Here is a 12072-nt window from a genome sequence, read left to right as displayed (position 1 = left end):
ACTGGGAAGGGAACAGATCCCACGGGCACTGGGAAGGGAACAGATCCACTGGGCATTGGGAAGGGAACAGATCCCACGGGCACTGGGATTTCTGCCTCATAGTGCAGTGGGAATGTCCCACGGACCTTGTCTGCTCTCCCTCCAGCCTGGAGGGATGAAGGGATTGATGTCCATCCCATGGAACCACCAACTTTGCCACACCAGTGATCTAAGTCCCTTAAAACAAAAGGAAAATGCTCCCAGGAGAGAGGGAATGGGAGGTCATTAGCATGGGAAGCACAAACCCCTCAGCACCACAGCATTAACAGGATTATTCTCCACTCAGGGCAGAACATCCTCTCTACTTGCAGCAGACTGAAAATAAAATCTGGCTGTTTGGTATCTTTAGTTCTTACCTAGCAAATAAAGGGGATCACATCAGCTTAAAATGCACAAAAAAAAGAAGACATTTCCTTGCCATTTCTCTTTTCAGGTTCTTTGACTGCACAACTCGGAGAACTGCAGAGGGGGGCTCTGATTTCCAGTGCTTCACCTTTTGCTCAGCATTTCCCTTCAGCATTCCCTCAGGACTGGCACTGAAAATAGCCCAGTTTCACCTCCTGCATCTCCTCCATTATCAAATATGCCAATATTTGGGTTGGAAAGGACTGCAGGGCACATTCAAACCGCAGCCAGACACTCTACAACCAAATACCCACACTGAGGATAGTCTGAGTTCCACATCCTCCACACTTTAGCACTTACTCAAGTTTCCCAGACTGGCTGTGGCCACGATGTTCTCTCCACACTCGGCTCAGAGTAATTACCCTGCAAAAACCACTATCCCGGGCTTTCCCCACTCCTCTTTGCCACAGTATTTTACACTTCCCACAGTGCCTACAAATCCCACTGGGATCCCAGGCTGGGACTGCTGAGTTCTGTGCAAAAATGCAGCTTCTCATGAGAAGAATTCCCTGCCTTGATGGAGCAAGGACTACCAGAGATTCCTCTCCTCATCCCCCTCCAAAATCAAGTTTTTCTCTAAACTGCTGCTTCCTCCTGCAAGCAGAAGGGCCATGGGACTATGAAACATTTAAATCCTTCTTTTTATGTCCAGTCACCAGGATTTAATCGTTCTGGGGGTGAAGTTGTTTTGTATAAAGAGGCTGAAATTCTGGTATTGAAGTTTTTGTTGTGAGTTCCAGAACTTGAAAAATGTCATTTCAAAGTGGACATGTGAACACTCAGTTAAAGCCTGGATGAAATAACTTGCCCAGTCTCATTTTACCAAAAACATTACAATAAAGGAGTTCATCATTTAAAGGGTTTGGCTTTTTTTAATCCCTGCTATATTAAAGATAAACTTCTCATTCCTGCAAGGCCATGAGCTGTATTTATTTCCCCACGAGAGTATGTGGATTTTAAACTGCTCATTTTCCCCATAAAACAATTGGTTTTGAAACTCAAGCTCTGCTGTTCTCCTCTTCACACAGTTGTGCTCATGTTTCCTCCAGCGAGTGTTAGTTCAGTAACACCCTCCCCAGGGACCACCAATTTTATCCTAACTCTGCTTTTCCCCCCCTTTTTTTTTCTTTTTCCTATGGCCATAGCAGACAATCTCCCTGCAGATAAGCCATGGCTGAAAAATCCAGACTTCTTCTCTTTAAGCACGTTCTTATTTTCCATCCACTCAAGCTCTAAGAATGCCCTGCAGATATTTCCTCAAGTCTTGGTCCTTGCCAGGACACACAGTAGATGAATTTTTTTCAGCCTAAACCTCACCTACCCCAAACTTTCTACGCCCTCAGTGCCTGTAGTTTATTCCTACCTCCTCCTCCCAGAAAACCTGCCCTTGGAAAGGTTATTCCATCAGAGGACCCCAGTAAAAAGCTGTTTGTGAGATGAGCTGCCTGCCCAGCCCAAAGCTAAAGGCTAAATCTGTCAGAAAACCTCAGAGCCCCTGGCAGGGCCTGAAGGGGCTCCAGGAGAGCTGCAGAGGGACTGGGGACAAGGCATGGAGGGACAGGACACAGGGAATGGCTTCCCAGTGCCAGAGGGCAGGGCTGGATGGGAGATTGGGAAGGAATTGTTCCCTGGGAGGGTGGGCAGGCCCTGGCACAGGGTGCCCAGAGCAGCTGGGGCTGCCCCTGGATCCCTGGCAGTGCCCAAGGCCAGGCTGGACATTGGGGCTGGGAGCAGCCTGGGATGGTGGGAGGTGTCCCTGCCATGGCAGGGGTGGCACTGGATGGGCTTTGAGGTTCCTCCCAACCCAAACCATCCTGGGATTCTGTGATTATGATCCTATAATTCTGCATTAATGAGTGGATGGAATGATTTTGCTTTTCTAAAGTGAGCATCACCACTAAACAAAGACCCAGCCTTGATCCCACACTTCATGGAAGAAGCAAAGAACCCCAGAAATCTTTGTGGAATCCCTTAATTCCGGACACAGATTGGGAATAAAAGTGGCCAACTGCCCACAAACTGGCATTGCCAGGTCACTCCAAAACTATCTGACCCCAAATCCTGCTGCAGACTGGAAAAGTTGGAAAGCATGGACATGACAGCATTTGAAATGCTCATTGTCTCTAATTATAAATATCTCACAAGGCAAAAAGGACTTTTAGGAAGAAAGCCCTGTGTGACAGAGTTTATAAAACTTCAAAGGGAATGCAATATGATAACACTTAGCACTTCTAGATACCACTTTACATCTTCAAAGCACAGCCAAACCATTAACTAATTAATCTTCAAAGAACAGCACAAACAGGCAGGGGAAAAAAAAAGGAACTACTGAACATAATTGCTCATTATAAAAGGGTTTCTTACAGCCCTCCTCTTTAGCATTACACTTGCCAAGCTGCCGACCTCGGATCTCATCCCACAAAAGCCAGGGAAGTTTAATTTTCAGTTCTCCTCTGACAAGTCCCTCCATTAAAAACCTTCATGGTGAAGAAACAGCACAAAGAAATGTGTTTACTGCACAAGTGAAGACATCTTCTAATTCTCCAGACAGATTTGATCCAGGATTTTCCAAGTCAAACTTGCAGCTCCTGTGTTGTCACCAGAAAAGAAAAGCTCTGCAGCTCAACCACAATTAACATTCTGCTGGTGGCATGAGCCAGGACAGAGCCCTGCTCAATCCTTAGGACTCTGAAGGGAAAAGAAGTAAAAAACTCATTCATTTTAAGGAATGGGACCAGATTCCTCAATTAAAAGGATCTGGAAGGAGGGGAATTAACTCTTCTGCTCAAAATACCTCCCAACCATTTAAACTCAGCCAAAAATCAGTTTAAAATACAGCAATTTAAGGAACATGACCAAGGCATTCCACATTCTGGACTCAATGATCCCTTCCAACCCTGGGTATTTTATGATTCTAATATTTTAAATGATCAACACCTCGAATAAAACAGACAAAATTTATTGGGCAACTTGGTGCCATCTCTGCATATTTCTGGGGAGGAGCGCTCTGCCAGAGCTGCCTGACTTGGAACAGACATTTCAGCACTTCGAAGGATGAGAAGGAGAAAGATTTACTGGTTCCCTGTTTATTCAAAAGGAAAAAAACCTCCAGAGGAACCTGATAACATAATGCACTGGCTCTGGGGAAGATTTAATAAATGAAGGACTGTTCAGAGTGGTGAGGACAGATCTCTTCATCTAACTACCCAAAGCCTGTGCCTCCATCTGGAGAATAAAGACTTTCTCCTTATCTATTTTGTACTAATGGCTAAAAGTAATCCAGATGCAAAACTCCAACCAAGATAAAACAGAATCTTTTTAAGAACTTGAAAAACATTGAAAAAGCCACCTAGTATCAAGAAAAAACAGTGGTAAAAGCATTCTTTTTTAAAGGCTCAGGAGAGACACATCCATCTCTTTCTCCCTCCCCTAAGATTAATGTTTATTTTAATAAAAAACCCAGTAATACTGGAAAAACCAGATTTCAACGTTCCAGGAGCTCCATCACCCTTCTGAACACCCTGCTCAGGGTGGAATTTGGGCTTGCTGTCCACACCAAGGGCTCTCCCAGGCTCTGCTCCCGTGGCTTTGCCAGAGCCTGCGGTGTAAATTCCATTCCCTTCCAACACCTCCAACTTCACCACTCCAATCCCACTTTTTATACTGAGCATGGAGCAGGCCAAGATTAACATTTCCAGAACTGAGAGCGAGGTCGAACAGAGCAGAGCTGAAATTAATGTTTTGCCAGGAGCTTTTTATAGGCAGGATGATTTAAACTGCAGAACTCACATGGGAAAAGAGGGATACTCATGGGAATTCTGCCTTTGATGTTCAGAATGAAATGATCGACCCATTCAGGAAGACAACGATGAGAACACCCACATTTGTGTATCCACAATTTTTGGGGCTTTTAAAGCATAAAAATAAGTGAGGCAGAGGTAGAACTTAAACCCAAAGTGCAACAGATACTCCTCAGCAGCTTTGCATGAGGACACTTATGAGAGAAGAAAGAAAATGATGGGATTAGGGGAAATTATTTCATATTTGATCCTTGTCTTCTTTCAGAGGTGGTTTTAGTTTAATGTGAGTATTGATAGATTTATTGAGAATTGGCTCCTCTGCAGAGCAAGGGCTCTGCCCTGAGTACCCTCAAAGGTAAGTGGTCCCAAAGAAAGATACAAGTAAGAGTTTCAAGCCACAGATGACACTTTTAAGCCCCATTTCTAGGCTGACAGCGTGTTCCCAGCTGGGGGGATGCTGGGGCACTGAGAGCACTCCATTCCTCTAACCAAAACTGCTTTTCAAGACATTAAAAACCATTTAATGCCCCACTCCATTTCCATCCCCAGCCTATCCTAAGCCAATTCTTGTCCCAACCCATGAATTCCTTTGGGAATCCAGGGCTGCCACTGGATGGGCTTTAAGGTCCTTCCAACCCAACCCCATCTGTGATGATCTCCCAGACTCAAACACAAGGACCAAGGACATTCCTTGGATCTCACCTACACAAAACTTCTCTCTTCACAAGGTGTGCACCCAGCACCAACTTCTGTTTCTCAAATTAACCATTTCCATCCCTGCCTCAATCCTCTCTTTCCATCCCAATTCTCTCTTACAGACATTTCCTCCCTAATCAAACCTCCCCCAAGGCTGTTTTTGCAACAGGAGAGCCAGAGGAGAGTCTGCTGTCAATAAATCCCTGCTCTTACTCTCCCTCCAATTCCCTCTCCTCTCCTGCTGCCCTTTCCTGCCAATGCCATGTTTTGAAGGTTCTCCTTTCATCAGGAATCTTTCAAGCCAGAGGCAAGGGAAGAGGAGGCACTTGAGCCTCACTGCTGAGCCAGGACAGCAGGAACCTTGGAACACCCACTCACACTGTTTTTGTGGGAATTCAAACCAGAAATTTAAATCATGTTTACAAGAAACTGCAACTTATTTGCTTTTCATCACTCAAAAATAAGGAACATTTCTTGAATACTTTTCTTAACCTCCAACTTCTGCAGTAGAAAAAGATTTAAATTCAATTTAAATAAAAACCATGAAGTGATTCATTCAATGCCTTGCTCTCACAACAGTGACTGTAAGCTTGCTTTCAAAAATTATTTTGATTAATTAACAACTGCATGCGTTTTTAAACATTATTTTAATGAGCTGTTTGGGTTTGGTTTTTTGTAATAAAGAGATGAGTAAAACAAAGCTCAGCAAATCAGAATGAGTGAACAAAGAGTGCCTGGCTTTAGGATGGAAAACACCACACAAATCACGGAATGTCAGGAAATCAGCCTGGCCAGCACCTGCATCCAAGATGTGGGATACAATGGATGGGATGGAAAAGAATCTATGGGGACTGTTCACTTTCCTTTTATATTTCATTAGAAATCCAGAAAGCAGAGCTATAAGAAGAGAAACAGTAAGGGAATTCATAAAAATTTGGGGTTCTTTCTCCCATTTGTTGCAAGATGGTGAGGGTGGAATGACAGGTCTGCCACTTCATCAGTCAAGTTAATAAAATAAATCAGACTTTTCTTCCACAAGAGCTCTGAAAATTAAAATAAAATAAATCCCAAGTCTGCTTTATTCCCCCTGAAGAATTAACAAACAACCCTCGCCCCAAAATGAAATCCACAACCAAAGTCTATTAATGGTCCCTAATTTACAACACCGAGCACCATAAGAAGTTGAAAAGTCAGATGGAACAGCTGGGCCAAAGTCTGACTGAACCCAACTGAAATCCCTGTATTAATCCACACTGATCAGGACGCAAAAAAAAAAAAAAAAAAAAAAAAAAAAAGAAAGCCTTGCTGCACCAGAGGCCCAAAAGCTGAATTTTTCAGGGATAAGTCACGTGTATTTTGGTTCTAAGCGTATTTCTAAGTCCTTAAACGTGTCGAGAAAATGCCCTGACAAGACAAAGAAAGGAAATATTTTAAGATGCCCTCATATTTGGTAGCTTTTGCATATCACTGCAAAGGCAGCCTCACATGAGCTGAACTCAGCTAAGATGATCAGAGGAACTTCCCTGTGCGGCCCCTCCAGCAGCTGACACTGCTGATGCCAAAGCAGACAGGCCAGGAAGGAGAGTGCCTCAGAAAAAGAGCTAAAAAGAAAGAAATAAAAAGTGCAGGAACCACAACAAAATTATCCATGGTAGGCTGGAATAAAATCTTCATGACATTTCTATAAAGTACTTAGACTAAGGGCATTACTTTAGGTATCAGCTTTCAATCATGAAGTCTCAAATTAAGAGCAGGGTGACAGTTGCAAGGAGAAATAAAAGCTTGTTGCTATGGCAATCAATGCAAATTCCCTGTGCCAAGGAAATGTTCGAGTCTAATGGGGAAAAAAACCCTACAAGAGAAGGAAAAAAACCCCCAAAGTAGAACTGTGCTGCTCACCAGAATTTAAGTCACGTCCAGGATTGAAGGCTCTGCTGTTGACAGTGGTCGAGAGTCTATCGCAGCTGATGGTTCTGGAAACGTTGGTGTTGAAATTCCCATCAAATCTGGAAAAACAACAAGAGGATCAGCAATCAAACTTGATTTATTAAACCTACATTTACAATGAAAACACAGCTTTTTCATATTTCAATGTAAATTGTTATTTGTAATAACACAGTGGTGTTGAAACTCCCATCAAATCTGGAAAAACAACAAGAGGATCAGTAATCAAACTTTACTTATTAAACCTGCATTTACAATGCAAACACAGATTCTTTATGTTTCAGTGTAAATAACTATTAATATTAAGACATTGGTGTTGAAATTCCCATCAAATCTGGAAAGATGACGACAGGATCAGCAATCAAATGTTACTTATTAAACCTACCTTTGCAATGGAAATTTAATTCTGCAATGTAAATAATTATCTGGGAAAATCCAACTTTATCTATCCTTTTTAAGAGGCATGGGGAAATTGTGGAACCCAAGCCTAGGGGGGATAAGCTCATTTGCTTCTGCTCTCTGCACTCATCTGTTGCATTTTCCCCCACAATAATCCTTGAAAGGTGGGACCATGAGAGTGGTGCTCGTTCAAGTAGATTTGAACAGCAGAGATTCCAGCTGGGGAACGTGCTCAGCATTCCAGTGCCACTGGAAGTGCTCCCTCCTGTTGCAAAACCAATCCTTTTCTCACCAGAATCTTTCAGCAGTACCAGGAGCTCTTCTTTCTCTTTTGAAAAATGGCCTTGTGTGCAGAGGAATTTCTCTTTATGCCTTTATGAAAATCATCTGATCGAGATCCAGTTGCCCAAATGTGGCTGCCCCTGGATCCCTGGCAGTGCTCAAGGCCAGGTTGGACATTGGGGCTTGGAGCACCCTGGGACAGTGGAAGGTGTCCCTGCCCATGGCAGAGGTGGCACTGGATGAGCTTTAAAATCTCTTCCAACCCAAACCATTCCATGATCCTGGGATTCCATGACAACAGAACAATTTTAAACCAATTTTCTGTACCAAAATTTGAGGACTTACACTCCAAACAGCAGAAGGAATCTGACAGTCTGAAGTTTTGTTGTATTTTGATTAGGTTGAATAATTCAAACACATTCATGACTCTAACACAAAAAGTATTCCAGTGCATAGTTCTAATAATAAAATTATGAAATAGCATTAAACCAATGCCTTGAAATTTAAATACAAAATATTTTAAAGGGTTGTAACTGTGAACATTTCTGCAGCTTTTGAGGACCTAAATGCAGTTTTGTATCATTTACACAGGTCAATTTTATTGGATAAAATTTTTGTGACCTTGATTATTCAGGTGACATTTGACAGTGTGATTACTCTTGTAATTAAAAACCTATTTACTTCCTATCAAAGAGTTTTCCTACCACCAACCTATTCCTAAGAAATGATAAACCCAGGAAGTTCCAGCTCCTTAAACCAACATGGTGCCTGGTAGGGCTGGAAAACACTGATTTTCTGCTCCCATGTTTGCTGTAAGGGCTGGTTTAGAGTCACAGACAATAAAACAATTCCCTTCCAAACCATCCCCTTGAAACAACAATTAGCAGCAACAAACCCCACAGGCAGCTGGAACCCGTTACCACGAGGAAATTTCAACTTATGACCACAGGAAGAGAGGCTTTTTAAGCAAACTAAACCTCTCCTAATTCAATAGAGTTTCTTTGAGCCCAGCTCAAAATAATTTCATTCTGCAGGGATGCAGATGCAGCATGGGCTGAGATCTGTGAGGTCCTTGGAAAACTTTTACAACTTACAAGTGAAAAAAACCTAAGAAAAAAATAAAATATCTATTAGTAGGCTCAAGATCAGAATCTCTGTAGGTGATTGGATCCAATACCAGAAATTTTAGCCTTACAAACCCAGGCAGAGCCTCCTCACAAGCTTAGAAATTTGGCTTTTAAGTATAAAATCCACTTCCTGAGAAGTCCCTATTAAATTCCTTAATGATTTTCTGCATTACAAATAAGTAAAATTATCTTTCATGAGAACTCCTAACCACACCTCAGCCACTGAATCCTTTGGTCTTAACATCAGATTAAATTTTCTGATTCTTGTAGAGTCACAGAAGTCTCATTTTGCACAGTCAGAGCCCATCAGACTGGGAGCTCCACTTGTAAGAAGCTCTCATCAAACTGAATTCTGGAATATGCAGAATGTGACCATTATTTCTCATCCACCCCTTAGTTTTAATATCATCACTGCCACACAGAAATATCAATAAAAACAAAGCCTCCTTAAACTGGAAGGCTTGAAAATTAGTTTAATTTATATCCATAAACACTGTGGGCATCTTAAACTGTGTTTTTCCTAAAGAAGATAAATGAAACTATCAGTGAACAGTTAATTACTGAGAAATCAGCATTTTTTGATCCCTTGTCAAACCAAGATTTAAGGAAAAGTTAAGGAAAAAAAAAAGGAAAAAACCCACGTTTATTTGGAAGTAATTATTTGCTCTCCATCCACTTTCAAAATTACACAGAATAAATGCAGAGTTTAAACCTGCTCTACCCATTTTGGTCAATATTTTAATATAAATATTGGGGGAAAATCTATTTCTAAGTTGCAAACCTTCTACCATAGAGATACAAATGTAAATGGAGAGTGCAAGTTTTGGCATCAGAGATTCCCAGAGCAGCCTGTCCACAAATTCCCTCTCTCATCCTTGGATAAATTTCCCACAGCTCAGCCTTGTGCCACAGTTGGGTTTCCCTACATGAACACAAATGTTGAACTCCTTTTGCCCTCCACCTCACATACACAATTAAGAACTTGCTCATCACTGGAAAAATACCACAGAATTGTGAGAAACACCCAATAATTGTGGCAACTGCTCCATTTTTGCTCGACGAAAGCACTGGGGGCTCCTTGGAGGACACGGATGTTTGGTGCTTTTGGTATTTTAGCCCAAACAACACAATCACAGCACTCCATCAGCTGGGGTTTTGATTCTGGAGTCAGAGAGGGGGAAAGATGATTATGGAATCACAGAAGGGCTGGCACTGTAAAGCTCATTCCATGGGCATGGGCAGGGACACCTCCCACTGTCCCAGGCTGCTCCCAGCCCCAATGTCCAGCCTGGCCTTGGGCACTGCCAGGGATCCAGGGGCAGCCCCAGCTGCTCTGAGCACCCTGTGCCAGGGCCTGCCCACCCTCCCAGGGAATAATTCCTGCCCAATCTCCCATCCAGCCCTGCCCTCCTTTGCCTTAAAGCCATCCTGCCCTTGTCCTGTCACTGCACATCCTTGTGCCAAGGCCCTTTGATCTCCTGCATTATCCTTGCTCTCCACAGTCAGGAAGAGAGGGACAGACAGACGGACAGACGGACACACAGGTCTCCTGTCCTCGTGCTCAGCCCCAGGCTGCAAGATCAGGCTGGCTCTGTCAGACAGCCAAAGCAGCCAGACCCGGAGCCCTGCACAGGCTCATCCCCTCTGCTGGAGCTGTTTGTTGACACTATTGGCAACCTGCTCCCGGAGAACTTCCCAAGCCCTCTCCATCGAGGAAAAGACATTTCCCAGGAATGCAGCTCTTGGATGGAGGCTGTGGCTTTTCTTATCACGGTTAAAATGTAACCACTTCAAAAAAAACACAGCTCTTTCCAAGAGAGCAGAACTGTTGTTGATTTTTTGTTGGCTGAAGGATTTCCAGCCTAAGATTGATTGATAACGGATGGGTTCCACAAAAATTGTGTTTATCTTGGGGCAAACCCAAAAAACTGCACATTAAACATCTCCATCCTAAAGAAATATTTCCGAGCAATGCTAAACAACAACCCCACAGTGAAAAATAATGACTTTGCAGGATGTAAACTAATTGTCCCAGAGCTCCCATCAAAATCTATTAGTGATGGCAACAGGATACCTTGTTAGCAACGAACATTATTCATTTATTGCATTAAAATGCTTCAACATGCTCCAAAAATCATCCAAGGCCTCAGCTTTTTTCAGGAAGCCAGTGTTAGCTACCCACCAGGAAGATGGATTCGTGCATGCCTAAATAATCTGCAGCAGAGCTAGAGAAGGGAGCAAAACAAATTCCTGCAGCCCAATCCCATCCCTCCTTCTTACAGCACACAAGTAGCAAAATGGAAATACAGTTAATGGGGGAAAAAGTAGAAATAAAAGATGAAGAATTGTTTTAAATCCCATCAGTTAAAGACCAGACCTGCCAGCCTTGAGCAAGGGCTGGCCCAGACTGGGCTAGGTGGGATGTCTGCCTCAAATCTCTTTTCAGGTGCTGTTTGTCTTAAAATTGACTTTTTGCACCTTGCAATGGAGTTTTTGGTTCCCACGGCACAAGGAGACCTGGAAAACAGAGCAGCTCCCATGACCAGTAAAAACCAGCACCAGGAACTGGGCAGAGGCAGCACTGTGGCAAATCCACACTGCAATATTTGTGATCTTTTTAATGACTCTGGAGAATTTTCCACATACTTCTAAGTCGGTTTAATTCAGAATGCATTATTCATATATTTGAGCATCTTCCCCACTAAAGCCACAATTAAAACCAAAGCCTTGGCACTGCCAAGTGGCCTTTCCAAGCAATGTTTATATTCTCAGCTGTAACTCCTGCTTTTACCTTTCCTACCATAATTATACCTCATACATTTTCCACTCAGCTTTCAAACTGCAGACCTTCCCATCACTCGCTTCAGAAGAAGTTAAAATTCCAAAAATATTTGTATTTTAGTAGTTGAAAACAAGCACTGATCAGCACCTTTTCTCTGCACAGAGGAGCCAATTCTTACCAGTGCCTCCCTTAATTCTTACCAGTGCCTCCTTTTATTTTTACCAGTGTCTCCCTGAATTTTTACCAGTTCCTTCCTTACATTTTTACCAGAGCCTCCCCTAATTTTTATCAGTGTCTTCCTGAATTCTTACCTGTGTCTCCCTAACTTTTTACCAGTGTTTCCTCTAATTTTTACCAATGCCTCCCTTAATTTTGACCTGTCTCCTTTAACTTATACCAGAGCCTCCCTTATTTTTTACCAGCATCTCCTTTAATTCTTACCTGTATCTCCCTTAAGTTTTACCAGTGCCTCTTTTAATTTTCACCAGTATCTCCCTTAAATTTTCACCAGTATCTCCCTTAAACTTTTACTAGTGTTCCCTTCAGTTTTAACCAGTGTTCCCTTCAGTTTTCACCAGTGTTCCCTTCAGTTTTCACC

The 12072-nt window shown here is 42.7% G+C and overlaps 1 protein-coding gene across 2 annotated transcripts in view; it reads right to left on the bottom strand.

Annotated features, from left to right (window-relative positions):
- The window catches only part of CACHD1 (cache domain containing 1), an 81779-nt gene that overhangs the window by 34215 nt on the left and 35492 nt on the right, over window positions 1–12072 (bottom strand). For both annotated transcript variants that reach the window (XR_006016526.1, XM_042030903.1), the window contains one exon: window positions 6840–6946. Coding sequence is in view for 1 of the 2 variants with exons in the window: in XM_042030903.1 (XP_041886837.1) it covers window positions 6840–6946 (107 nt within the window). In the remaining variant the exon portion in view is untranslated. The remainder of the gene's footprint in view (window positions 1–6839; window positions 6947–12072) is intronic.

This window comes from Corvus kubaryi, unplaced genomic scaffold (genome assembly GCF_017639235.1).
Source record: "Corvus kubaryi isolate FWS band 111438036 unplaced genomic scaffold, C.kubaryi_AGA036_p1.0 37334, whole genome shotgun sequence".
Lineage (NCBI taxonomy): Eukaryota > Metazoa > Chordata > Aves > Passeriformes > Corvidae > Corvus > Corvus kubaryi.
This window is presented reverse-complemented; position numbering and strand designations above follow the sequence as displayed.